Source organism: Colletotrichum chrysophilum (genome assembly GCF_026319265.1).
Source record: "Colletotrichum chrysophilum strain AFK26 chromosome Unknown scaffold_147, whole genome shotgun sequence".
NCBI classification, from domain to species: Eukaryota; Fungi; Ascomycota; class Sordariomycetes; order Glomerellales; family Glomerellaceae; genus Colletotrichum; species Colletotrichum chrysophilum.
Window position 1 is genome coordinate 1 of NW_026517434.1, and position 22,621 is coordinate 22,621.

A 22,621-nucleotide genomic window follows, 5' to 3' on the forward strand; every position below is an offset into this window, starting at 1 on the left:
CCGCGGCTGGCTGCGAGGCCATCGCGGGCGAGGGTTCTAGTTGTGTGGGATGGGTTTAGCAGTGTTAGTGTTGATATGGCGGACCCAGCGCAGCACTAACAGTGGGTGCTGGTGGATTGGTATGTAGGAGGGAGTTTTTGAGATCAGCTACGAGGTCAGCCGTACGTCAACGAAATCGGCGAAGATGACCCCATAGGAAAATAATTTTCGTCTTCGATCACTTTAAACATCGAGAAGAAATGATGCTTCGTGTTATATATCACATGCAAGGGTCTGTTGGCGTTTCTTTATTTGACCTCGTGCGCGAGTTTCTCAACTTTTCGTATAACAGGAATTGCGTCCAGGTGGGCCATGATGTGGCACCGAAAGAACATGAAGTATTCTTCTCAGCTTGGCAATCCAGCATATTCAATTCAATTCTTATCGGAATTGAATAGCTTCCCGCTGAAACTGTTACGGAACAAATGCGGTGGAAGTTTGGAGCACCCGGAAACGTTTGACGTTGCCGTCCTACAGTAGGGGTCAACTCCGTGAAAGACAACGACGAATCCGTCAGCCGTTTAGTGTTCACTCGCTTCGAAGATAAAGGAAGCTTCTACTCATCACACACATTGCTCCAAAGTTTATAGTCGTGACATGTGCCATACACTGATGGAGCTCACTCAACCTTGCTATCCGACTTGAAGTTACATTACTTCACCCAAGCGGGGCCAGCTTTGTTTCGTTTCTTTTCCTTTTCTTTCAAACAGGTAGTTCTTAATGTCCTGAGATGGTAACAAACATCCCTTTGGAACAGCACACCCTAGGGATTGCTTAGTTAATTTGAAATCTGAATGCAGCAGCGTCTTCCCTAAATCTCTGGACGCAGTTCTATCGCACAATTGAAAGAAACCTTAAGTGATCGACATGATGAAAATAATCATGTCACGTCTGAATTATTCAATGTGACCAAACATATCATAGAAATGCTACTTTTGAATCAATGTGTGCTTGCGTACGGGTATATGTACTTTTTGATGACCGAAAGATTATTACTATGAGAAAAATATTACTAAAAGTAGAAGATAATTACTATTATGAAGTTCCACGACCAGAAGGCCTAAAATGCAAGTACTTTTCCATCCTTTTATAGCCTCCACCCATCTACCCCCTCCATTCCTTCACAGACCCCAGGGCACACAAAGACCGGTGTTCGGGTCCGGAGCCATCTTGACACCATCCTTCTGACACTGGACGTCCTTCTTGCCCCAGCACTGGGCGCCCTTGAAGTTGTCCCACTCAAGAAACTCAGCATGGTAATCCTTCTTGGCGCTGACGTTGTTCCAGGCTCGCCAAACCATCAGAGTGCCCTGGTAGAGCTTACGGCCATCAGGGCAAGTCTTGCCATTGGTGCCGTTGGGGAGCTCGAGAAGACTGCCCTCATCCCATCCGGCGCAGTCAGGGCCCACGATCAGGCTGACTCCTCCAGACGCCACGGCGAGGGCGTCGTCGGGGTTCTCGGCGCAGACGGTTGTGTCGCACTTGACCTGGAGACACATGTTGCTGCCGTAGTTGTCGCTGAAGGCTCCACGCGGAGCGATGTCTTGAACAGTATCGATGGCGGCAGCTGCGCAGAGCTGGGCGAGCGCCAGGTAGGACAAGACTTGCCTGTATTACATTAGACATCATGGAAACAGAGGAATGAGGTGCTGGAAAGCTTTGGAATGCAACTCACAACTTGGAGAACAACATCTTGCTGAGCTTGGTGGGGATGGCGATGGCGTTGATTCGCTCTGAGGATCTGCCGGTTGGTAGCGATGAGTTTCTAGGATGCTGGCTTCAAACTTGCATCAAGAAGTTGTCTTTTCGGGAGTATTTAAGTCATGATCTTTCAAGAGACGATAGCCTCAGAAACTCAGTTGGCCGAAACTACCCGAGCCATTTTCGCCTTCATCAAGACCTTCATCAAGACGTGGGACCGGACTGACACACGCATACAACTCTCGTATATGATGGTTTATTGCAAAAGATCATTCAGACATCAGAAAAAAGTTTTACACGAAAGATCAACAGAGTGTTTCAGCGGGATGTCCTGCGCGGGATAATGTTTCTAACGGCTAAATGCTACATCGCTAACTAAAGAGTGGCTACGACAGGAAATTACCGAAGGCTACTTTTCAAAGGTTATGACAGCCCTATTCAACAAGGAGCCAATGCTACACCTGATCTGACAAGTATGCTTGACCCACTGCGCGACGATCAGATCACTTGGGCCGGCCTCGGGAGGAGCCTCACATACAAAAACACCTTGATGGCCAGCGGACCACCTTGAGGGTCGAGAACCAGATCTTTACATATTAAGAGCCCCACATGCAAGAGCCTCAAAAGACCCAAGTCCTAATAAACTTGCTCAAAGTATACATGCAGAATCCTTCCCTCCATCCTGAAACAACACGGCAAAATGAAAACAACCCGAAGCTCGGGCTAAGCTTGACATCATTGCCGTGTCTTGTTCCCGCCGCAATGCTACCTAGGGATCCCACAACAGCTGACATGTAAATAAGTGTGTCATTGTTTCATACATTAGACTTTCGTACAAACAGCTGTCAAAAGCCGACAATTGCTGGCGATCAACAAAAGTGGGAAGAAGACTCAAGGTTACAGGGAAGCGGGTATACTTAGTCAAGTTGGTGCAGGCTCGGCAAACCTCACTTTCTGAATCAGAATCGGCAGGTAGATCCGCAACGAAAAGTCTGCCCCAATATAGTGAGTTGTCAGAGGCCGCACGTGCAGTATGTCTCTTTTGGGATGCGGCTCCGCAGAAACTGATGTCGCGCATGAAGACATGACGCGCATTTGGGTGAGGGCTCCCCTGAAGCGGGGGCAGACACCTTCATCTCTCAACTCAGGTCAACTCAGCGCAACTCGTCTTAATTCAGGTTGACGAACGATTCTCTTTTCAAGAAAAGGGAAATAAGTCGCCTTTCTTGGTTTAACCTTACGAAATTCGGAATAGAGGCCTTTCCGGAAAAGCAGTTATCTGATCATCTAAAGTTTTCGGGTGACCCACATGGTAATGTTATCTGATCGACGAAACTTTTCGGGTGCTCCGTGAACCCAACTATATGTGCTCAACTAAGGTTTTTTAGGTGCTCCGCATCGTGAGAATTGCATCCGTCGGCACGATATTATTCTCGTCGATACTACGGTACTTACCGCCGTGAGGCTCGGACGAGAGTCAACATCGCCGAGCTTGGATTTTGGCACGTCGATGGAATACTGAAGAAATGATTATAAGTAATACACGATAACTTCACGATAATGTCTTCTTTTATTCTCTACATCGGCACACAAGTCAAGACTTAGACAGCCGCACTGTCCTTTCCGGCCTATTTCTTTGCAACTGGCACGATGTTCTTCTCTAGTTTCACTCTTTTGCTGGCCTCGGCTTCGGCAGCGACAGCCCAGGCTCTGGTGCCTGCCGCGCCTCCTGCGTCCATCGGCAAGGTCGACTGGAGAGCAGTCAACTGCAGCGGTGTCATTGTCGACGCGAAGGCGTTGCCCGACAAGCGATGGGAGGCGGCTGGTGCATCAGATGCCCTCCAGGAGGTCTTCGCTGCGTGGCGCAACTACACCACCGGACCTGACGAAGTCAAGTTCCAGTTCAGCGAGTTCGTCTCTTGGTACTTTGGCGGTCCGGAGGAATGGCACTGCAAGGAGATCTTCGACGTGCCTTGCTCGACCACGCTTGTTTGTGAGGATACCAAGTATCCCGCTGGACATCTCATCCTCAACTCGTTCTCCAAGCTTCACCGGGTTAGTTGCACAGTTCCTTCCTACTCCTCTTTCTTGTAACTTTCCTCCTTCTGGTTACATACTGACAAACATATCAACAGTTCCACCACCGCTATTTTGAGGCTCTCAGTCTGGCCCAGCAGGACATTCAGTCCGAAATGGACCTTTTTGCCGAGTCTTTCTCCGTGCCACCTCCCAGGGACGAGTCCAAGGACCAGACCAAGAGAATTCTCCTCAACGTTGCTTACGGTGTGATTGGTATTGCACAGGCCTACATGAACAACTTTTGTAAGTTCGCAGCCCCACAGAGCTAACCCACACTTGACGAATCATGTCTCTGACTTGAGTGCTCAGTCATCTTTGCAAAGCCTGTCGAGCAAGCCGCTGGACAGATGATCTCCCAGGTCTGGCGTTCGCAGTTGACGACCACTCTCAGTTACAGTATCTTCACTGGTTGGGCCATCGGAAAGGACTACATGCTTCCGTAAGCGACCCTCTTTCTTCAGACCTTCAGAATGGGTTGCTGACCAGACGCGACAAACAGAGGCAAGGACCCCAAGGTTCAGTATGGATCTCTCGGTGCCATGATGGGCGACGTCTTCGACAGCTGGAAGGCCACCCAGACCGCCTACGTCGACAACATCTTCTCTCCCAACAACACCGAGACCGAGAACTTCCTCATCGCGGCTTTGGACAACGGCCTCATGGGTGCCACCCCGGATGACCTCAACGCCTACGAGATGTCCAGGATGGTTCAGAAGCTGTTCTACCCCCGCTTCATGGTGTCCATCTGGCAGACTCGCAAGTGGTCCAAGAGACCCTTCGTCCTGTAAGTCACACACACACTAAACAACGCCTTCGCCTCACCTTCTTACACATTTCTACAGGAAGACCAACTTGCCTTGCAAGATGGCCACGGGCGAGAGAGACTCTTCCCTCTGGCCCTTCCTGCCTGACAGCGACCACGCCAGAGCCGCCGCCTGCTACGAAGACAGACTCTTCTACCTCGTCGACATCAGAAGCGAGGGCGTCAAGCTGACCACCGAGTACCCCTCCATCCGCCCCAACATCTTCAAGAGCAAGCACTGGCCCCTGACGGCGCTCTTCGGCACAGAGACCATGGACGGCTCCCGCTACGGCGGCGTCACGAAGGAGGACATCGTCGCTGCTGCCTACGGTGGCTGGGTCGAGGGCGGCTACAAGAACAACGTCTACCAGCCCAACTACACCGACGTTTCGCCCCAGGCCCAGGCCAAGCTGTGGTCGGACCAGGGCAACCGCAGCCCTGGCTTCGTCAACATGACCTTGTGCCAGAACATCTACACCATTGTCGGCAACGTCGTGCATGGCAAGCCCGAGCAGAACCCCTCGTGGCCCTGCGCGCCTCTCTCCGAGATCAAGCCGCTGCCCCCTGCTTGATCTAGTGGGATGTATTGAAAATTGCCTCTTTATTCTTGAGGTGGAAGGGTGGTAATGACCTAGAAAAGGATGAAAAATGTTTGGAAAAAGTCACTCGTTCAAATTCAGCTATCTACCTGAAATGTCTCTCTTAGATTCTACTGCAGTCTAATCATAATGTAATATTTCTTTGCGTGTATTACATTCTGTCGATGGCAACTCTTTGAAATCCTGCTTTCAATTTCGACACAGTTTTCAGCCTTTCAATTCTTCGCTCGAGAATCAAAGCTTTGCAATTAAAGCGGGAACTTCTTCTACAAAGCGATTGTCGTGCATCGTCGGGTTTCAAAAGTGATGTGTTTCGTTGACAGTCGGTCCTCGATAATTTTACCCGCACTTATGAATGCAGTCGACCTAGTTAGTGTGGCATTGTTATCTAGGTAGAACTTGGCTTGGCCATGGGACGAGAACTTACCATTATACTGTAACATTTACCATTACAGAGGATATAATTGCCCCCATTGTAAACGCAGCCCTTGATGCACTCTCGCAATAATCGTGGGCAGTGGGTGCTGCACATGACGGCGCTGACCATTGGCAAGATGATCAGTGCAAATGCAACGAAAAATGAGATGTGCTTCGGTGTTGTAAGCCCCGAAGTTAACATGATGGAAGAGTGAAAACGATTATGGTGAGCTGTTAGAACTGGAGGATTGCATGGAACGGACCAGACTTGACACCCACGGTCACGGAAATGACTGCTTTATATTGCTAAATATAAATGTCCTATCACTTGTATTTAGAGTACTTGTTTACATAGTTCTATGATTTTGTCATATATTCCAGACCGGTCTCGACCCGATCTCGAATGATCTGATGAAATACTTGATAGACGCGCAATGTCAATGTGTCCCGTCTTTGTCTTGAGAACTGTCAAGATTTTAAATCACAATTCATGTTGACTTGAATTTTATACCACGGGGATCAAATATGGTGAATATTGAAGTAAATATAACCTTTTGATGCCCATCCTCTGCACACGTGGTTTTGTCAACACCTCTGTAGTCGGTTCGCAAGGTTCGTATGCCATGTTGACAGTGCCCTGAGAGATGAGAGACACAAAATCTGGCAACATGGTCTTGAAAGTGACAAGACATGAGTGAAGCACGTGCAATTTTCAAGTTGAATTGCCAGGCTGTGATGCTATTCCTTCCTTCCGTTCCGGCATCGGTCAAACTCGTGCCTCATACCTTTCTTGTCAAAGCCAGGCAGGCTTCAGCAACCCTACATAAGTCACTCTCTTTTGTTTTCCGAATAGGCCGCTTAACCTGTGCTACAACAGACGATACTACTGACAAACATTGAACATTTCGTCTGACTATGCTTTTCGTGTTGATGACAATCAATTTTGTCTCCATTAATTTCGTCCTTACAACCTTGTTTTATTCGGTCTGCTGCCAGTGTTGACAAGTCAAATCTGATTGGAAAATAATCTTAAGTAATCTAAAGCGCCATGAAAACAAATGGCACAACTCGCCATAGGTTTGGTTGTACTGAGATTTGTTTGGCCCGGTGCCAGGCCGGGAAACGCAGGTCAGACGGGACCTCTTCCGGGCCAGGGTCCGACCGGGCTCCGTGGATGGCCCCGGACGACCCACACAGACTCCGTAGCAAACCCGGTCGACGCGATCCAGACCCGATACAGCCTTTATTGGTGGCTTTGTCCGAACTGGAAATAGCCACGTTCTCCATATCAATGAAGCATCAAACTTTTCTTATAGTTGACATGTCAAATAGTTACATAGCTAGCAGGTCCTGTTTCATCTAGGCCGTGCTGGCGGTGTGAACGACACGATCGAGCAAAACGCGTCCGTCAATCTCAATACAACCAAACCATGCAACCCAACACACCCCAACAACCGAGGTATCCGACATTGGAAGCATCAATAATCCCTCCGTCCCTCCGTTGGCACAGATCCGAGCCCGCTTATCTACGTAGCCAAGACCACTACAGAGTGTTTTGCCATCCCGTCGCGCCAAAAAAAAGTAAATCGCGTCGCGCCAAATTTTCAGAAGGCTAATTTATTCTGAGCCGAGGTCCAGCATAGCTTGCTCACTAGAAAAGTGCCAATTGGCTTGGGCAGGCACGCAGCGATTAAACGCCGAACCCCGTCCGCGGGTGGGCCCCCACGCCTGGGAAGGGGTGCCTTTCCTCATCCCTGTCCCGGTATCGTCACCGCATCCCGTCCCAACGCAAACACACACAACCGCAACCCCGTTGGGGGGGACAAGACAGCACACGCAAAGTGGACCTTTCAATATCGGCACCAAAGGCCTGGGTAACACTATCTTTAGCGTATCGCAGCAGGACCACCCAGCAAAAAGATAATTTACCAGATTAAAAAAGTAGCCAGCCCACCCACCCCCAGATGCCTCCCCCTTCCTCCGTACTCGCTCAATGCTCCAGCACACTCTGGTGCATCATCCGCTCCCTACCCCTCTGGACCGTCGTCCTCGTCGTCCTCCTCCTCGGCGCTGCCCGCCAGCTCGTGTTCCCGAGCACCAAGTCCGACGATAAGAAGAAGCGAGCGCCGCCGCCGCCCTCACCGCGACCGCACCGCAAGACTCCCTGAGCAGGAGAGATCACGAAAAAAACTCGAAAAAATGGCGTCCGCAATCGCCAAAGCAACCCGCACCGAGGCGGACATGGACCGCGTCCCGGTTCGCGTGGTCCGCTTCATCCGCCTCGCGACGGCCGGCGGCCTCGCCTACGCCGCGTACAGGATTCACTGGCGCATGCTGCTGGCGAGCTTCTTCACCGGCCCGGGCAAGATCAGCCGGATCCTCATGCTCATCTTTGCGCTGCTGAACCTCAAGAACATGCCCTTCGTCTGGACCGTACGTTTCCCCCATCCCATCAAAAGCTCGAGAAGAACACCAATCGCTAACAACAACCCGCATCATAGTACCGCGTATGGCACGCAATCCTCTACCACCTCTTCATCCGCAAATCCCCCCGCCTCGGCCCGCGCTCCCTCTTCCGCCCCATGATCTCCCAGTCCCACGCCCCCATCATGGAGATCGACTACAACGTCCACAAGTCCAACTCGACCTACTTCTCCGACCTCGACGTCTCCCGCACCCACCTATGCACCTACCTCCTGCGCCCGGGCTTCCGCCAGCTCACCCACAACGCGACGACCAACCTCGTCCTCGACCCGCGCTCCGGCAAGCCCGCCAAGGGCTCCCTCGGCATCATGCTCGGCGCCGTGCACTGCTCCTTCCGCCGCGAGATCACCGCCTACGCGCCCTACGAGATGTGGTCGCGCGTCCTCGCCTGGGACCGCAAGTGGCTGTACATCGTCACGCACTTCGTGCCCAAGGGCACCGCGCGCCCGACCGAGTGGCTCGACCCCAAGTTCGGCGGCGCGCGCGTGCGCCGCGGCCCCGGGAGCAACACGGATAGCAAGGAGTGGGAGAAGAAGATCTACGCGACGGGCGTGAGCAAGTACGTCTTCAAGCTGGGACGCCTGACGGTCCACCCGGCTGTTGCACTGGAGGCGAGCGAGCTGTTGCCGCAGAGGCCTGGAGGCTGGCAAGGCGGGGAGAACGGTGTTGGGGACGAAAGTGTCGATTTGAGCGAGGTGCAGAACGATAATACGTGGGACTGGAAGATGGTCGAGAAGAGGAGGCGCGAGGGTATGGTTTATGCGCAGCAGTTTGCCAATATGGACGATCTGCATGGCTGGCTTGACGGCGCTGACGGTGGTGATGGAAGCGCGTTGGGCGTTTTTGGACTTGGTTAGAGGTGGGAGAGTGATGATACCCGATAGAATAGAGTGGGGGGAGAGACCTGGAGAACACGACACAAAGCAGATCCCACTTTGAAAGGTGCAGACCAGAAAGACATCCTTAGACTTCGTCATAGATCTTATAATAGAGATAGATAGATTTAAGTGTACAGTTACACGTCGCATTGATTGCTTAAATGACTAGATTTGTTTTCCCGCCCAACTCCGCGAACAAAATCCTCTGTGTATCCGTCTCGCCCCCTACACAGGCTTGAAGAAGAACGGCCCAAAGGCCAAGATATCCAGGCAACATCTCAAAGAAACTTCTTAAAGGGCCAGAGCGGCAGCGGCAGCGAGGGCTCCGGCCCAGCCAGCGACGTGCATAGTGGGGGCGGCGGCAGGAGATGAAGTGCTCGCGGCCGCGGCTCCGGTGGAGGCTGCGGTGTTGGAACTGGTGCCGGAAGCGGTACCAGTGGAAGTGCCGGTAAGAGCGGTGATGGAGCCAGTTGCTGAGACACCCGAGGAGACCTGGGAGCAGATCTGCTGGGCCGTCAAAAGAACCTCTGTTTTCTGCTGTTAGTCTACGTTCCCAACCTCTGTTTCGATGCGTTGATAGGAACATACTGGTCTGATCATCCGCACTGCAGCTTGACTTGGACAGACAGTTGACGACGACGGGCGTCAGCTGGTCCTGCTTGGCGCAGGAGCAGGCAAAGTCTGAGATATCGCAGTTGACGGACGTGGCAGCGTCACGGATACATGTGACGGCGCAGGTAGGAATGTCTGCAACGAGCTCGTCGACGGTCTTGGCGGCCGCGAAGGCAGCGAGAAACGCGGTGATGATGGTGTACTTCATCTTGACGACCGTGTTATGAATTGACGATAGACGTGCCGTGAATCGGGTTCGAGTCGTTCGCTAGAGCTGATGAATGGCTGTGTGGTTGAGCGAGCGTAGAGACGAGTGATGCAGATGCGTAGGTGTTGCTTGATGTATTCCTCCAGTCGAGACAGAGCTGGGAACGAGGGGGCTTTATTAAAGGCGTGGACGGATTTCGCCAAGACTGCAGACACAGCCAGCCATTTGATCATGGAAACGGGAAAGGTCTAGAGAAGCGACTCATTGAGAGAGCATCCATCGCACAGCCGGATACCTGGCTAGTTCCCCTGCGCCAGTGTGTCGCACCCCGGATTAGGCCACGAGCCGCTTCGACGGATGGGATAGTGATAGGCAGCTTCCTCTCAGGCGAATGGAGAGCTCCCATGTTTGTCAAGCTGCATGACATGCTGTCTCTAGCTGCCACTCGCGGCGAGTCCCAGCTATGATCGGCCACTACGGCACGCTTGGCACGAAGCGTCTGTCATTTTGGCGAAATAGGCCGCTTGGACTGGTTCGCCGTAGTTGTTTGGCTCGTCGAAGTGGCGTTGAGGCTAACCCTCAGAGTCGTGGTCTGATTCGAACAAAGAGGCACTAGAGGGGCCTCTAGGTGAGTCGGGAGCATCCATTCTGAATCCCCGAGCTGGTGAGAATCCTCCGAAAGCGTCAGGGCGCTGGCCTGAAGGGGAGATCCCGGCAACTCATCAGGAATTCTGCAGAAATACCCCTTTTCTCCGGAACCCGATCAGACTTTGCTGGTGATCCGTTGTAGCGACGGTCTGTCTTTCTTCCATTGAGACCGTCTTCAATGCGTACACATGGATGTTGACGTCGATGATCCAGGGTCGCGACTGGGTGCAACATGAAGGAATGCTGGAAGCTCAAGGCACATCGATTAAGCTCATCCGCCCCTGGCCATCTGCTGCAGGACACAATGGGTGGAGAATTGGCGTCTAACCAATTAGAAAACCCCGTCTTCTGGCGCACGGAACGCAGAGCGAGCTCCTGCATTAGCCTGTCCGTCGCTCGTCGTGGTGTGTGGTCTGTGTTCTTCCCGTCGTGCCGTCCAAAATGCTGAAGACCAGACGAAAAGTCGCAGTAAATATACTAAATCGTCCCCGTATGAGGCAGATTGAAGCCTCTGGCAATCCTGCCGCACGATGTGAATGCGAGCAACCGCTGATATCCAACTTCCAGCTCCATCCCGCCTTGTAGTGAAGGCCATAATGATCGAGAGGCGATACTGTTGACGTCTCGTCTCGAGTTGGATGCTTGGTCTGGATCCATCGAGTAGAGAAGCGCCAATAGCTTGCCGCCACAGCCAGGACCAAGCCCCCTTGGCCTGTTGACCTAGAAGATTGGTTTGCTGAACCTCTTGGTCAGTTTTGTGGACTCAAGCGCTCTGCCACCATCCGTCAACTCGCCTAGAACACACGCTATTGTGGATGAGTTGCATCAGTGGTACTTTGCCATCGTATCCGTCTCAGCGGCAGGCGGATGGCCGTGTCACGCTGTGGTACACATGTCAATCCACCTCAGGCGTCTGGCCCAGCCGGCACTGAACACTGCACGAGGCGTGGCATGCTGGTCACCTCGAAACGTGATGGTGAGGCACTGGAATTGCCCGTCAACCGAAACGAGCAGGGCCATGATAGGAATGGGGTACCCCAAGCAAACTATGTACTGCTGTTTTGACGATAGTTGCGAAGAATTCTCATGCCAACGGGAGGCACCTTAACCAGCCTGTCGGGGCGGGACGTTTAGGGCAACCCGCTTCAGGCGCAGTGCAAGTCTAATCCCGCCGGTTGCCCTGAATGTCATGGCAAAAACGCAAACGGAATGCTGAGGCAAGGTGAACGAATGAGAAAGGCCAACGCGAGACATTCATTATCACGTGGATTGATCCGAATCCGAGCTGCCGCCACTAGTCTCAAGGCCCCGGCCGCTTCTTGAATGGCCTCGCGTCGCTTCGGCGAGCTTGTCTCAGGCACGATCTTGCTCCGTCTGTCTGTTGGATACCAAATCGTGAACATCTCTGTTCTGCAGGTTGTTGTCAACAACGGCGCATCCAGCCGCTAGCGACAGATACCACTCATCAACAGGCACATCATCGCCGACGGGGCTGGGATCCTGTTTGTACTGAAGTGCGGAATGCATCGGCTCTCATCTCGAGAGCGCAACATGATGGACAAGAACGCCAAGGGGACCCCAGATGATCTGCTCGACTCTTTGTCGTCCAATGCTGCATGCGGCCGCAATTTGATCGATGGAAAGTAACGACAATGCGCCTCTTCAATTGTAGTCGATACGTGGTCCAGACCTCCCGTTGAGATCGCGATTTTTTAGTGTAGAAGCCGCCGCCGAAATCCAGGACCGCGGTTCCCCATCGTCATAAATGTGGCACGCTTGAAGGCTTTCTCCGACATTCATTCCGCTTCGTTGTTAGACCCAATTCAGGCCAAGGCCTCCGATGTGATCCACGTTGACGGAGGGGCCATCGATGGAGCCAAAAGTGCCAGTTGTCAGTCTTGACGTTGGGCAGTAGTCAGTCGCAGGGTTGAGAGGCGCCTGCCTGCCAGAGGCGCGAGCGAAGCCATTTCGAGTCTGGGTAGGATGAAGGTTTAACTGATTTTGACTTCAGTGGAAGATTGACGCCATTGAACCGCTCCCGATCCCAAGGCCCAGTTCGTTGGTTGAAATGCCAATTCCCAGGGTTGTTGTAATGAGGTTGGCGCGGTTGGTGGAAGCAGAGAGAGGACGGGGAGCAGCTTGACAGCTCACGTGCAGGGAAGGACCCCCCACAGTGTCAGTCCGTGCGCCGATCGTTCGTCTTCCACGGTGCTCACGGTGCAGAAAGATGCCCCTCCATTGCAAATGACCTAGCAGCGGCCGTCGCGGGGCAGCCGTCCGGGCTCAACACGCCAAACCGCCAGCCTTCTTCCACAACGCGACAACTACACACCGCAACAAGACGAGACCAGCCTCACATCGCAACCATGCCGGATCAACCGGTCTCCGTTCTCTTCGTCTGCCTCGGCAACATCTGCCGCTCAACAATGGCCGAGGGTATCTTCCGCCACATTACCCAGAAGCCGCCGTACAAGGGACTCATCTCAAAGGTGGATTCTTGCGGTACAGGTACGCGCCATACGTCATGACAAAAACAACCCGACTCTCGGACAGCACCGCTGACAAGAACGAACGAAATGAACAGCGGCGTACCACGTTGGCGATCCCCCAGACGAGCGCACGATGATGACACTTGAAGACAATGGAATCATGGACTACCGTCATTCCAGTCGCAAGGTACGTCCGTTTTACTTTGCGATAGCGCTTGCGAAAACCGGATAGCCGCTGACTGCCCCATGATTACCAACAGGTCTCGCCTGCCGACTTTGACAAGTTCGATTACATCTTCGCCATGGACAGATCAAACCTCCAGGATCTCCAGAGGCTACAGCAGCGTGCCCACTCGGACTCCAGGGCGAAGGTGATGCTGTTTGGCGAGTTCTCCGGAAAGCAGAGACCAGAGACCGTGTCGGACCCATACTATGGTGGCGACGAGGGATTTACAAAAGCCTACGAGCAATGCACGCGATTTACAGGCAACTTCCTTAAGCACCTCTTCCCCGACATCGACCCGAAGGCATAAGGAGCGCCTGCTGCTTCTTGGGAGGGGGCTGTTTACGAGCCATTGGAGAAGACCTCGGGGGAGCTCACGGGATTCCTCGGGGATGCGTGACAATACCCGCGGCAGGCTGCAGCCCGTTGCTTCGTCGCCGCAAGAAGGAAAAGAAAAACTTTGACGCTGGTGGACGAATTGTCAACGGCTGCAGCGCGAAGTCCGGCAACGCGACTGGACAGGGGGCAATTGAGCGGGCCAACAGGATACCATACCATAGCCAGGGTTGGCCGCATGGTGAAATGAGCATCGCTGCACTGCAGATTTTACATACAGGCAAAGCATGGGGCATTTGAGAGCGTGTCTGGTTTGATTCCACAGCAACATGCATATAGAAAGATTACATTTCCACATACCATCCAACAGCCGATGCAGCGGACAGACGTAAGATGAAGATGCCCGTTGCAGACATGCGAAGAGGGACATGTACCTAAGCGAGATGGGATCGGGAGGACGGCTACTTAGCGTCCGTTCTGCAGCGGCGCCTATCACGGGATAGAGGACGGGTCTGCATAATGTTGATGGGCGCTTGACAGGAGCTCACTGTGACGAGGGCAAGCAATCTGGCCATCTGGCAATCTGACGCCCCCCCAAGATTCTTCAGGTTCTTCAGCCCTACGGACACATGGGGGTTTAGGGCCTTGTCATGGCCGCGGTGGCCCGGCCTAGTGTGGTGGTAGCGGCTGGCGGCTGACAGGCTTGACGTCGAGCTGAGATGTCACTTTGGCGAGTAGCATGGACGAACATGTGGAGGATTCATCGGTGAAAGGCAACTTTGCTGACGGCAGATTTCTCTGCACCGGACGAGTGCGAATGGACAGGCTTCGGGGCTGCAAGCTGACACCTTCGCTTATGGGAATGGTGCTCTGACTAAGGCCCGGGTTTCCAAAGCCAAGATGGGCTACTCGTGAACCTCAGTGTCTTTAGTGCACCAAAGTTTGAGGCTGGAATTCCGAAGTCTTACCTAGGCGCGGCAGTTGACTTGGGCCCAGCAGCTTTCACTCCGGATACATCCATCGTACCTGACGCGAGGTACGAAATAGACGAGACGACGGCGGTGAAGAGTAGAAAAAAACGAAATTGCGCTCTTCAGATCCCAAACCTTGTTCTCCATCAACAGCCTTGATTCAGAGCTGTTTCTGAATGCGAGGCGACTCCTTGGGATCCATATTCAATTCCTCTCTCCTGGAAATTTCAGTGATTGTCGCGCGGTTGCAGAGCTGCACCTCCAGTCACGATCCTCAGCGGTTACTGGCCCGAGGCAGCTGGAGCTCATTCGAGGCGGGCCAATGAGAAGCTGCCAATAGCTGATGGCAGCAAATCAAGTGCGGGCCCGGGGGTCAGAAGTGGGGTCATTCCCGCCAAGTCTGCTCTGGGCCTAACGTCAGCAAAGTGGTACCTCGTTGTACCTTGCACCTTGCACCTTGCACATTACCTTGCACCCGACGAAGAGATCTGGGCCATATTGCAGCCCCCAATTCCCATGGAACAGAAAAGTTAGAGAGAGGTCCAGCCAGAAGAGAGGGCGCTGTCGAGGCCTGGACTGGGCAAGTTTTGGCGCTTTTTGTCGAGTGTAAATGACCTCGTAAGGCGGGCGGGGGTCACTGTACCCAATGTCGGTGCGACAATGCAGATATCAACTCCGTATGCCCCCTTTCGCTTTCCCGTTTGCGGTGGGATAAGGTGGCTCCTTCGTACAACGAGCCCCTCCTTGGACCTGCCAGGCAGGCAGGTACGGACAGCTATTCGGTGAAGCCAATGCTGAGTGTGGTGTCCCCCCCCAAATTGTCTCCTCCTGTTGCTCCTCCTCCTCGGCTCGTGCCTTTGACACCCAGCTCTTTTATCGCCTTTTCCTGCCTCTTGTGTGTGTCGTGCTCCATCCCGTAAGCCATCCATACCTTACGGTACCTGTCTCTGTGTCTGCTACCTTACCTCCCCGGTCATCCCATCCTGCCCATCCCATTCCGCTCTGTCCTAGCTCCTAGTCCTAGGTATCTGTCCTGTCCATCCTCCTCCACCAGCTACCAAGTACCTTACCTCCCGCGCCTATTTACCTACCTGCCTGCTACGTACTACATCAACTCTCTCATAAGGTATCCTATCCTACCTTACTGCTCAATATCTTTCTCTTCCTCCCCTCGCTTTCCATCTCTTCCCTACCTATCTTACCTCCGTCTACCTCACCTCTCCCGACGCCCGCCCGCCCGCAACCTTGCAACCTTCCCGGAAACAAAAGGGGAGACAAAGACGAGAACAACCCGCCTCCCGCGTCCTGGCACTGCATTGTCGATACCACAGGAACCTGCTGTGTCCAGCAAATCATTATATAATACCTCCCGCCTGATCGCCGCCGCCCACTTCCCTCGTGGACTCGGCTCTGTCTGACGGGCCATTTTTCTCTTCGCAGCTCTCGCTACCCTGTCTGTCCCGCAACTGTCGCATCGCATCGCATTCCTTGCTCGCTTCCCCACCCACCTTTGCCTCGATTGACTCGCAAAAGATACCCCTCGATTCTCGACACCATTCGACCAAGCAACATCTCCAACCGCTGAAAAACCAACACAGCTTCACCAACCGATCCAAAAAGCCGCAATCATGGGTGACCTGCAGGGACGCAAGGTTTTCAAGGTCTTCAACCAGGACTTCATCGTCGACGAGCGCTACACCGTCACCAAGGAGCTCGGCCAGGGAGCTTACGGCATTGTTTGGTGCGTGCGACTCCTTCTCTTTTCCCCTCATCCTGCTGCTGCTGCGGCGTGCTGCTGGCCGCCGCCCGCTGCTGCTGCCCCGCCATTCCGCCCAGAAATGCTGACGACTCCTCTCCCGATGCAGCGCCGCCGTCAACAACCAGACTCAAGAAGGCGTCGCCATCAAGAAGGTCACAAATGTCTTTAGCAAGAAGATTCTCGCCAAGCGCGCATTGCGCGAGATCAAGCTGCTCCAGCACTTCAGGGGACACCGCAACGTGAGTCCTTTGAATCACGCAGAGCTGTTTCCAACAGCCCCGCGCGCCACCACCCCTCGGCTGCTGCACGACGACGCCCCAGACAAAATGCTGACAGCCTGCTTCAACAGATCACCTGCCTCTACGATATGGATATTCCTCGACCCGATAACTTCAACGAGACCTACCTGTACGAGGGTACGCTTTCTCCCGAACGCATCCGCCCGTCCGAATGCGGTAATATGCTAACTCTCGTGGTGCTCCAGAGTTGATGGAATGCGATCTCGCGGCTATCATTCGATCCGGCCAGCCTCTCACCGACGCCCACTTCCAGTCCTTCATCTACCAGATCCTCTGCGGCCTCAAGTACATCCACTCCGCCAACGTCCTCCATCGCGACCTGAAGCCCGGTAACCTGCTGGTCAACGCCGACTGCGAGCTCAAGATTTGCGACTTTGGCCTTGCGCGTGGTTTCTCCGTCGACCCCGAAGAGAATGCCGGATACATGACAGAGTACGTTGCCACCAGATGGTACCGTGCTCCCGAGATTATGTTGAGCTTCCAAAGCTACACCAAAGCTAGTATGTCATTTCTCCAGGCGGACATGTCAGCACCCTTGTGCAGCTTCTGACAAATCAACAGTTGATGTTTGGTCGGTGGGATGCATTTTGGCTGAGCTTCTCGGCGGCCGACCCTTCTTCAAGGGCCGTGACTACGTCGACCAGCTGAACCAGATCCTCCACATCCTCGGAACTCCCAACGAGGAAACACTTTCCCGCATCGGTTCGCCTCGTGCCCAGGAGTACGTCCGCAACCTGCCGTTCATGCCCAAGAAGCCTTTCCCCAGCCTGTTCCCTCAGGCCAACCCCGACGCCCTCGACCTTCTCGACCGCATGCTTGCCTTCGATCCCTCAAGCCGTATCAGTGTCGAGCAGGCTCTCGAGCACCCCTACCTTCACATCTGGCACGACGCTTCGGACGAGCCCGACTGCCCCACTACCTTTAACTTCGACTTCGAGGTTGTCGAAGATGTCGGTGAGATGCGCAAGATGATTCTCGAGGAGGTCTACCGCTTCCGTCAGCTCGTCCGTACTGTCCCTGGAGCTACCCAGGCTGGCTCCCAGGCAGCTCAGCAGGCCGCCGCTGGGCAAGTGCCCATTCCTTCTGGTCAGGCCGGCTGGACGTCCTCCGACCCCCGACCCCAGGAGTACCTTGGTCACGGCCAGGGCAACGGTCTGGAGGCCGATCTCGCCGGCGGCCTCGATGGCAGAAGGTAAACGGTTACGAAAAGATTCTGTGCGGCCCGAACGGCAAGCAGCATGCAAAATCGGTGTTGGGATTGCAGAGACTGGAGGTCGATTTTCGACGTTTTGGATGGGATGTCATTTCGCGCTCATATATTCGGAGACCTGAAACTTGGACTAGCGGTCAACGACGACATAGGCATAGGCATTGTCTTGAATGGCAGCTTTTTTGGTAGAAGAGATGTTGATGGAGGAAGACGTGGGGGACTGGATCACCCGAGGGGCTGAATGAGCACACGACAAAGAATAAGGAGGAACAAGTCCCAAATTTACCTAATTCCCTACGTCCCTGGCAGTTCGACTTTTCATATATCTGAGATGTTTTGTTTCTGACCGGCGCTTAAAGATGTCTCTCAGCTGGACATGCGCAACCAATGATTGATTGAGGTTCGCTGGCTAATTTCTTTGATCAGAGGTTTCATTGCGCGTATGCAGGTTTCAGTTGAGGTCGACTGACGGGCTTGGCTGGCGCGTCATCATCCAGTGTAGATGTCTCCGCGGAGGATGGTCCTAACTAGGGTCTGTTGAATATGGCGTGAGTGCTTGAGAAGTGTCTTCTCTTGCCGTATTTGTCGTCGTACTCATTAGGCACGGTAGGTCACCCTCGCACTTGGACTCTTCATCGCCGGTGTTGGTGTGAGACGTGTATGTATCAAGTCTGCACGATGCCCCGCAAAATGGCATCGCCGGTGACATCTCATGGGTAGATAAGTAGGATGGCGATGATGGACGACGGTCTGGACTCTTTCCCGCTCTTTGCCAATGGGTTTCAGACTATGGGCATCAGCTACATAGCAATTGGAGGCTGAGTCGTGTAGGTTCTCGTGTGCTATAAAAGAGTGATGTCGTCTAGATATTGCAATTCAGACCAATAGGTCTCGCCTTTAGAGTGGTACGTTGATGGCAAGGAGTTGAACGACCTGTTGTTCCTAGGCCACCGTCGGCACGAGAAAGTTAAAGACAGTTGTATGTCTCGCTGTTAGCAATCGCTATCTTCGACGTATTTGTCTTCTAGGATACTCCGGGGATATCAAGGAGGAGATTGTCGTGAGCGCTTGGATATAGTCAATCTTTACTGAAATGGATGGGTCGAGACTGCAATAAGTTCCAGACCGTTAGAGTCGTCGATGTCTCATTGTTCCCAACCGTCCCTATATTGGGCACTCTCAGGAAGGTTCCTTGGAGCGTTTTATACGGCCAACAACATGGCCTCGGATTGGGAAGCTTGGTTATTCGCGCACTCCCTCTGCTATAAAAAAGGGAATATTGCCTGGAGGTCTTGCGAAAAAACCAACGCCAATCGAATGATTTCGTGGTGTTCTATCCAGATAGGAGAGCTGCGTGTCGAGCCAGCTGGACGGTTTGTTTTTCCCCGATCACCGTGGATGGAAACTTATTGACGGAGAGTGTCTGATTATCGCTGGTCACTTCTCACAGTGTATACCTGCAAAATCATCTGTGGTTACTCAGGTGACGACATGAGCACGCATCCAAGTGAAGCCACGACACAGATGGGTCATTGACCACAGTAAGGGAAGGGCATCAGCAGCGGTGACTTCAGAACAAGCACCACCACAAAATGAGACGCTAGCAAAATTCTGAGGCGTCCTCAGAAAGGCTCTTTGAGCGTTTATATTATCAACAACCGCGCCTCGATGTAGGGAATTTCTGGACCTATACCAATCCCTGCCAGCAGGCATGGTTGTTGGGTCTCATCGATGAAGCGGGACAGGTACCGAATCTCCTGGGCAGCTGGCCGGTCTGGTATTCCTAGGGCGGCACTGGCCTCAGATTCCTTCGAAGCACGGCGGCCGACTTATTTCTGTTTCGCTGTCGCGTATCACTACTTTTGGTGTATTACCGTAGAATACTCGGGGGAGTGGGCAATAATTTGGCAACGCTGCTTGCTCGGCGCGACTGACGAGGCATGTAAACAGCAGCAAGGTATCCTAACCCAATTCGCAGTGCCGAATTCAGGATGATACCGAAGAGCTGCCAATATTGGATTGTTATCGGGTAGCTTCTTTGGGTGTTTTATAGAGCCTATCACCCGTCATCTAACTTCTAAGTCGAATCTCAGTCATCGACCGCGACTTCTCAGACCTACGCAATACCCATACTTGCTTGCTGTTACCCTCAGCTAGAACTTCCTCATGCTGGCGTTTCTGGGGGAGATGTGTTAACGACATGAGCTCAAGAGCGTCTTTATCTACGGGCAGGGTCTTGAGTTAAGAAGGTCACTGTGGAACAAGTGGAAGCAGATTGTTCAGAGCCAAGCCGACTGCAGAGTCGATGATTTGAGACTATGTCCCGTGTAACGCCTACTAAATACAGTTGAAAATCAAGGACAGTGAAGAAATGATGAATGCCGATAGCAAGCCATCCATCCTCCTTATGTCCCATGTAACCCAGTCCAACCCAACCACATCATAAACAGAAAGCCCCATTATCTTCACCACTAGCATCCGCGCCGGGGGTATATCCAAAGTAAGTTTTTGTCTGTCGAGAGAACGTATAGAACCGAAAAAATGAAACCCGTGAGAGTTTTTGTAAGAACCGTAAAAAAAAAAGAGACGACCGCCCCGAGACCCTGTGAACCGATGTATGGTTTTAAACGCCGAATGAAAAGATTGAAAGTGCCTCTGCGCCGGAGAGCTTATGCCTTGGGGCCGTACATCCAGTAGTACGCCGCGTACGGGACGCTGTCGGACGCACCGGGGGTGGTGCAGGCGTGGGCGACGCCGCCGGCGGTGACGACGCGGTAGATGGAGGTGATGCCCTTGCTGGCGCCCTTGTCGCCGAGGCGGAGCCAGTCGACGGCGCCCGTCTTCTCGGGGCCGACGTCAGCCGCGGTCGGGGCCTTGGTGCCGTTGAGCTTGCCGCCGGCGAAGATATCCTCGCCGACCTTGAAGGTGGGGACGCCGGTGGCGTCGAAGAAGTGGACGCCGATGAAGGGGAGGGCCTTGAGGCCGGGCATCTCGAGATCGGCGCCGGGGGTGGGGAACGGGGAGGCGGAGGAGGCGCCGAACTTGGAGACGCCGTCGGAGGTGAGGGGCAGCTTGGCGCCCCAGACGGCGTTGGTGGTCAGGCTGTTGAAGGCGTCGATGGAGAGGGCCTGGGGGCCCTGGTTCGGGTAGAGGGACATGGCGTCGTAGAGTGCGGCGAGGGCGCCGGTCGCGGTCGCGCTGATGGCGGTTGCGTTGGTGCCGGTGCAGGTGTAGTTCTGGATGCCGTGGCCGAGGGCGATGTGCTTGAGGACGAGGTCCTCAGCGGGCGCGGGGAGTTCGACGCCTTCGGGGAGAGTGTTAGTTATGGTGATGGCTTCAAGAGTGAGAGTGTGTAAGTGGGGTACGTACCGTTGCCGTTGGTGGGAAGAGTGGGCTTGGCGGGAGAGGTCGCGCAGCCGCCTGGTCTGGGGACTGGGCCGGCGGAGGCGAGGGCCAGGGTGGCTAGCAGGACAAAGGTCTTGGCGAGCATGTTGTCGGTCTTTTGGGGGTATTGTCTGTTGGTGATCGACAGGCTGGAGGACGAGATTGGGAGCGGTTTGGTGGGAGATCCGGATGCAGAGATATATAACAAAGTAATACCGGTGGCCGGAGATCTTTTCTTAGATCAAGTGGATTGGATGCACGCAGTAGGCAGGTGAGTAAGAAAAAAATGAATAGGTGATGCGGCGGGCCGAAGAACGTCGTGGTGGTATGGGGCAATCTCGCAGAGACGAATTTAGGTACGGCGCTTAAAATCGTGCAGGTCGAATGGGGAACGGTCTTGGGCCGAGACAGGACTAATGCCGGTCAAGCGAAGACGAGAAAAGCAACTCGATGAATAATGGATTTGAGTGAAGAAAAGAGCCGGTTGACAGAGAAAGAGAAAGGGAGAGAGGAAACAAGGAAACTTATGAGTTGATTGAGTTTGATGCGATGAGACTGGTCTGGAGCTGGAACGACGGAAGACGGGACGGAAGCAAGTAGATTTTATATTGAAGAAGTGTTCGAGGTCTGTTGAACTGGGAGCTGGGATGATGGGCTGGCCGCACCAGCACCATCCACACCCGAACGAGGCGCACTTAGTTCGGGTCTGACGAGGCAGGCTTCCTTCTCAGAATGCAAGGCGGTGCAGGGGGTCTCTTGGAGGCAGGCCGCGATGGCATCCGGAAGGGGTTCAGGGGGGGCACGCTCTGGGCAGAGAGAGGTACGGAAGGAGAAGGAGAATTGAGGCAATTGGGAACACGGAGTCATTCTTGGCCCACCTCCATGTTCTTCTCATGTGTCCCTGGAGAGGATGGATGGTAGTAGAAAGGTAGGATGGGATGCGAGGTCATGCAAGCATCTCGTCCGTGCCCTTGGAGAGTTTCTTTCTCGAGGGCAGAAAGAACGCCCGTCGACCCATGTCGGGTATGGGTAGCTCGTGGCAGAGGGTGGAGATTGAGGTCAAAGAAGGTTGCCGAGTGCCATGTTCAAGCCTTCCCCTTTGCTCTCCCTACGAGGTATTCCTGGAGAGAGATGAGACGAAGGGGGTTCGAGTGTGGAAGGTGGAAGGTGAGAGCAAACGGGCAACCGTAAAATCAAAGGCACGTACCTCTTAGACTACATAGTAGTGTCCCGGGGGAGGAAGGCAGTGGCCCCACACCACCACGATGGACCCTTCCCCTTCCTTGCAACGCTCTGCGGGGATGCCTGGCGCAATGCGCGTCTAGTCGGAAGGCAGCCACCAACCACGCCGTAAACTGGAAGCGACCAAGACGGCAGCCGTCGCCTGGCTGTAGCCTGTAGGGTTGGTTGCCAGTGGCTGGGAGGGGCCCGTTTGCCGGCCTTTGCAGGCAGTTGCATTCAGTTGGCAGAAACCGTTTCTTCG

At 53.7% G+C, this 22,621-nt stretch overlaps 7 protein-coding genes across 7 annotated transcripts; 4 read left to right on the plus strand and 3 right to left on the minus strand.

The window, feature by feature from the left end:
* Positions 1 to 1,160: 1,160 nt before the first annotated feature.
* COL26b_011640 (uncharacterized protein) lies at positions 1,161 to 1,731 on the minus strand (the record flags this gene model as incomplete). The annotated part of the gene is made up of 2 exons (XM_053184304.1): positions 1,161 to 1,647; positions 1,715 to 1,731. 2 exons carry the CDS (start codon positions 1,729 to 1,731, stop codon positions 1,161 to 1,163), a joined length of 504 nt encoding a protein of 167 aa, XP_053031719.1.
* A 1,659-nt stretch (positions 1,732 to 3,390) lies between these two features.
* On the plus strand, positions 3,391 to 5,193 carry COL26b_011641 (uncharacterized protein; the record flags this gene model as incomplete). The annotated part of the gene is made up of 5 exons (XM_053184305.1): positions 3,391 to 3,795; positions 3,876 to 4,062; positions 4,129 to 4,258; positions 4,319 to 4,603; positions 4,662 to 5,193. The coding sequence occupies 5 exons, from the start codon at positions 3,391 to 3,393 to the stop codon at positions 5,191 to 5,193; spliced, it is 1,539 nt and encodes a 512-aa protein (XP_053031720.1).
* A 2,643-nt stretch (positions 5,194 to 7,836) lies between these two features.
* On the plus strand, positions 7,837 to 8,978 carry COL26b_011642 (uncharacterized protein; the record flags this gene model as incomplete). Its single annotated transcript, XM_053184306.1, has 2 exons — positions 7,837 to 8,070; positions 8,139 to 8,978. The coding sequence occupies 2 exons, from the start codon at positions 7,837 to 7,839 to the stop codon at positions 8,976 to 8,978; spliced, it is 1,074 nt and encodes a 357-aa protein (XP_053031721.1).
* A 312-nt stretch (positions 8,979 to 9,290) lies between these two features.
* On the minus strand, positions 9,291 to 9,819 carry COL26b_011643 (uncharacterized protein; the record flags this gene model as incomplete). Its single annotated transcript, XM_053184307.1, has 2 exons — positions 9,291 to 9,526; positions 9,588 to 9,819. The coding sequence occupies 2 exons, from the start codon at positions 9,817 to 9,819 to the stop codon at positions 9,291 to 9,293; spliced, it is 468 nt and encodes a 155-aa protein (XP_053031722.1).
* A 3,014-nt stretch (positions 9,820 to 12,833) lies between these two features.
* Positions 12,834 to 13,489, plus strand: COL26b_011644 (uncharacterized protein; the record flags this gene model as incomplete). Its single annotated transcript, XM_053184308.1, has 3 exons — positions 12,834 to 12,975; positions 13,052 to 13,143; positions 13,217 to 13,489. The coding sequence occupies 3 exons, from the start codon at positions 12,834 to 12,836 to the stop codon at positions 13,487 to 13,489; spliced, it is 507 nt and encodes a 168-aa protein (XP_053031723.1).
* A 2,625-nt stretch (positions 13,490 to 16,114) lies between these two features.
* On the plus strand, positions 16,115 to 17,740 carry SPM1_2 (Subtilisin-like proteinase Spm1; the record flags this gene model as incomplete). The annotated part of the gene is made up of 5 exons (XM_053184309.1): positions 16,115 to 16,227; positions 16,352 to 16,484; positions 16,595 to 16,661; positions 16,730 to 17,044; positions 17,106 to 17,740. The coding sequence occupies 5 exons, from the start codon at positions 16,115 to 16,117 to the stop codon at positions 17,738 to 17,740; spliced, it is 1,263 nt and encodes a 420-aa protein (XP_053031724.1).
* Positions 17,741 to 20,423: 2,683 nt separating this feature from the next.
* Positions 20,424 to 21,244, minus strand: COL26b_011646 (uncharacterized protein; the record flags this gene model as incomplete). Its single annotated transcript, XM_053184310.1, has 2 exons — positions 20,424 to 21,058; positions 21,124 to 21,244. The coding sequence occupies 2 exons, from the start codon at positions 21,242 to 21,244 to the stop codon at positions 20,424 to 20,426; spliced, it is 756 nt and encodes a 251-aa protein (XP_053031725.1).
* Between the last annotated feature and the right edge of the window lie 1,377 nt (positions 21,245 to 22,621).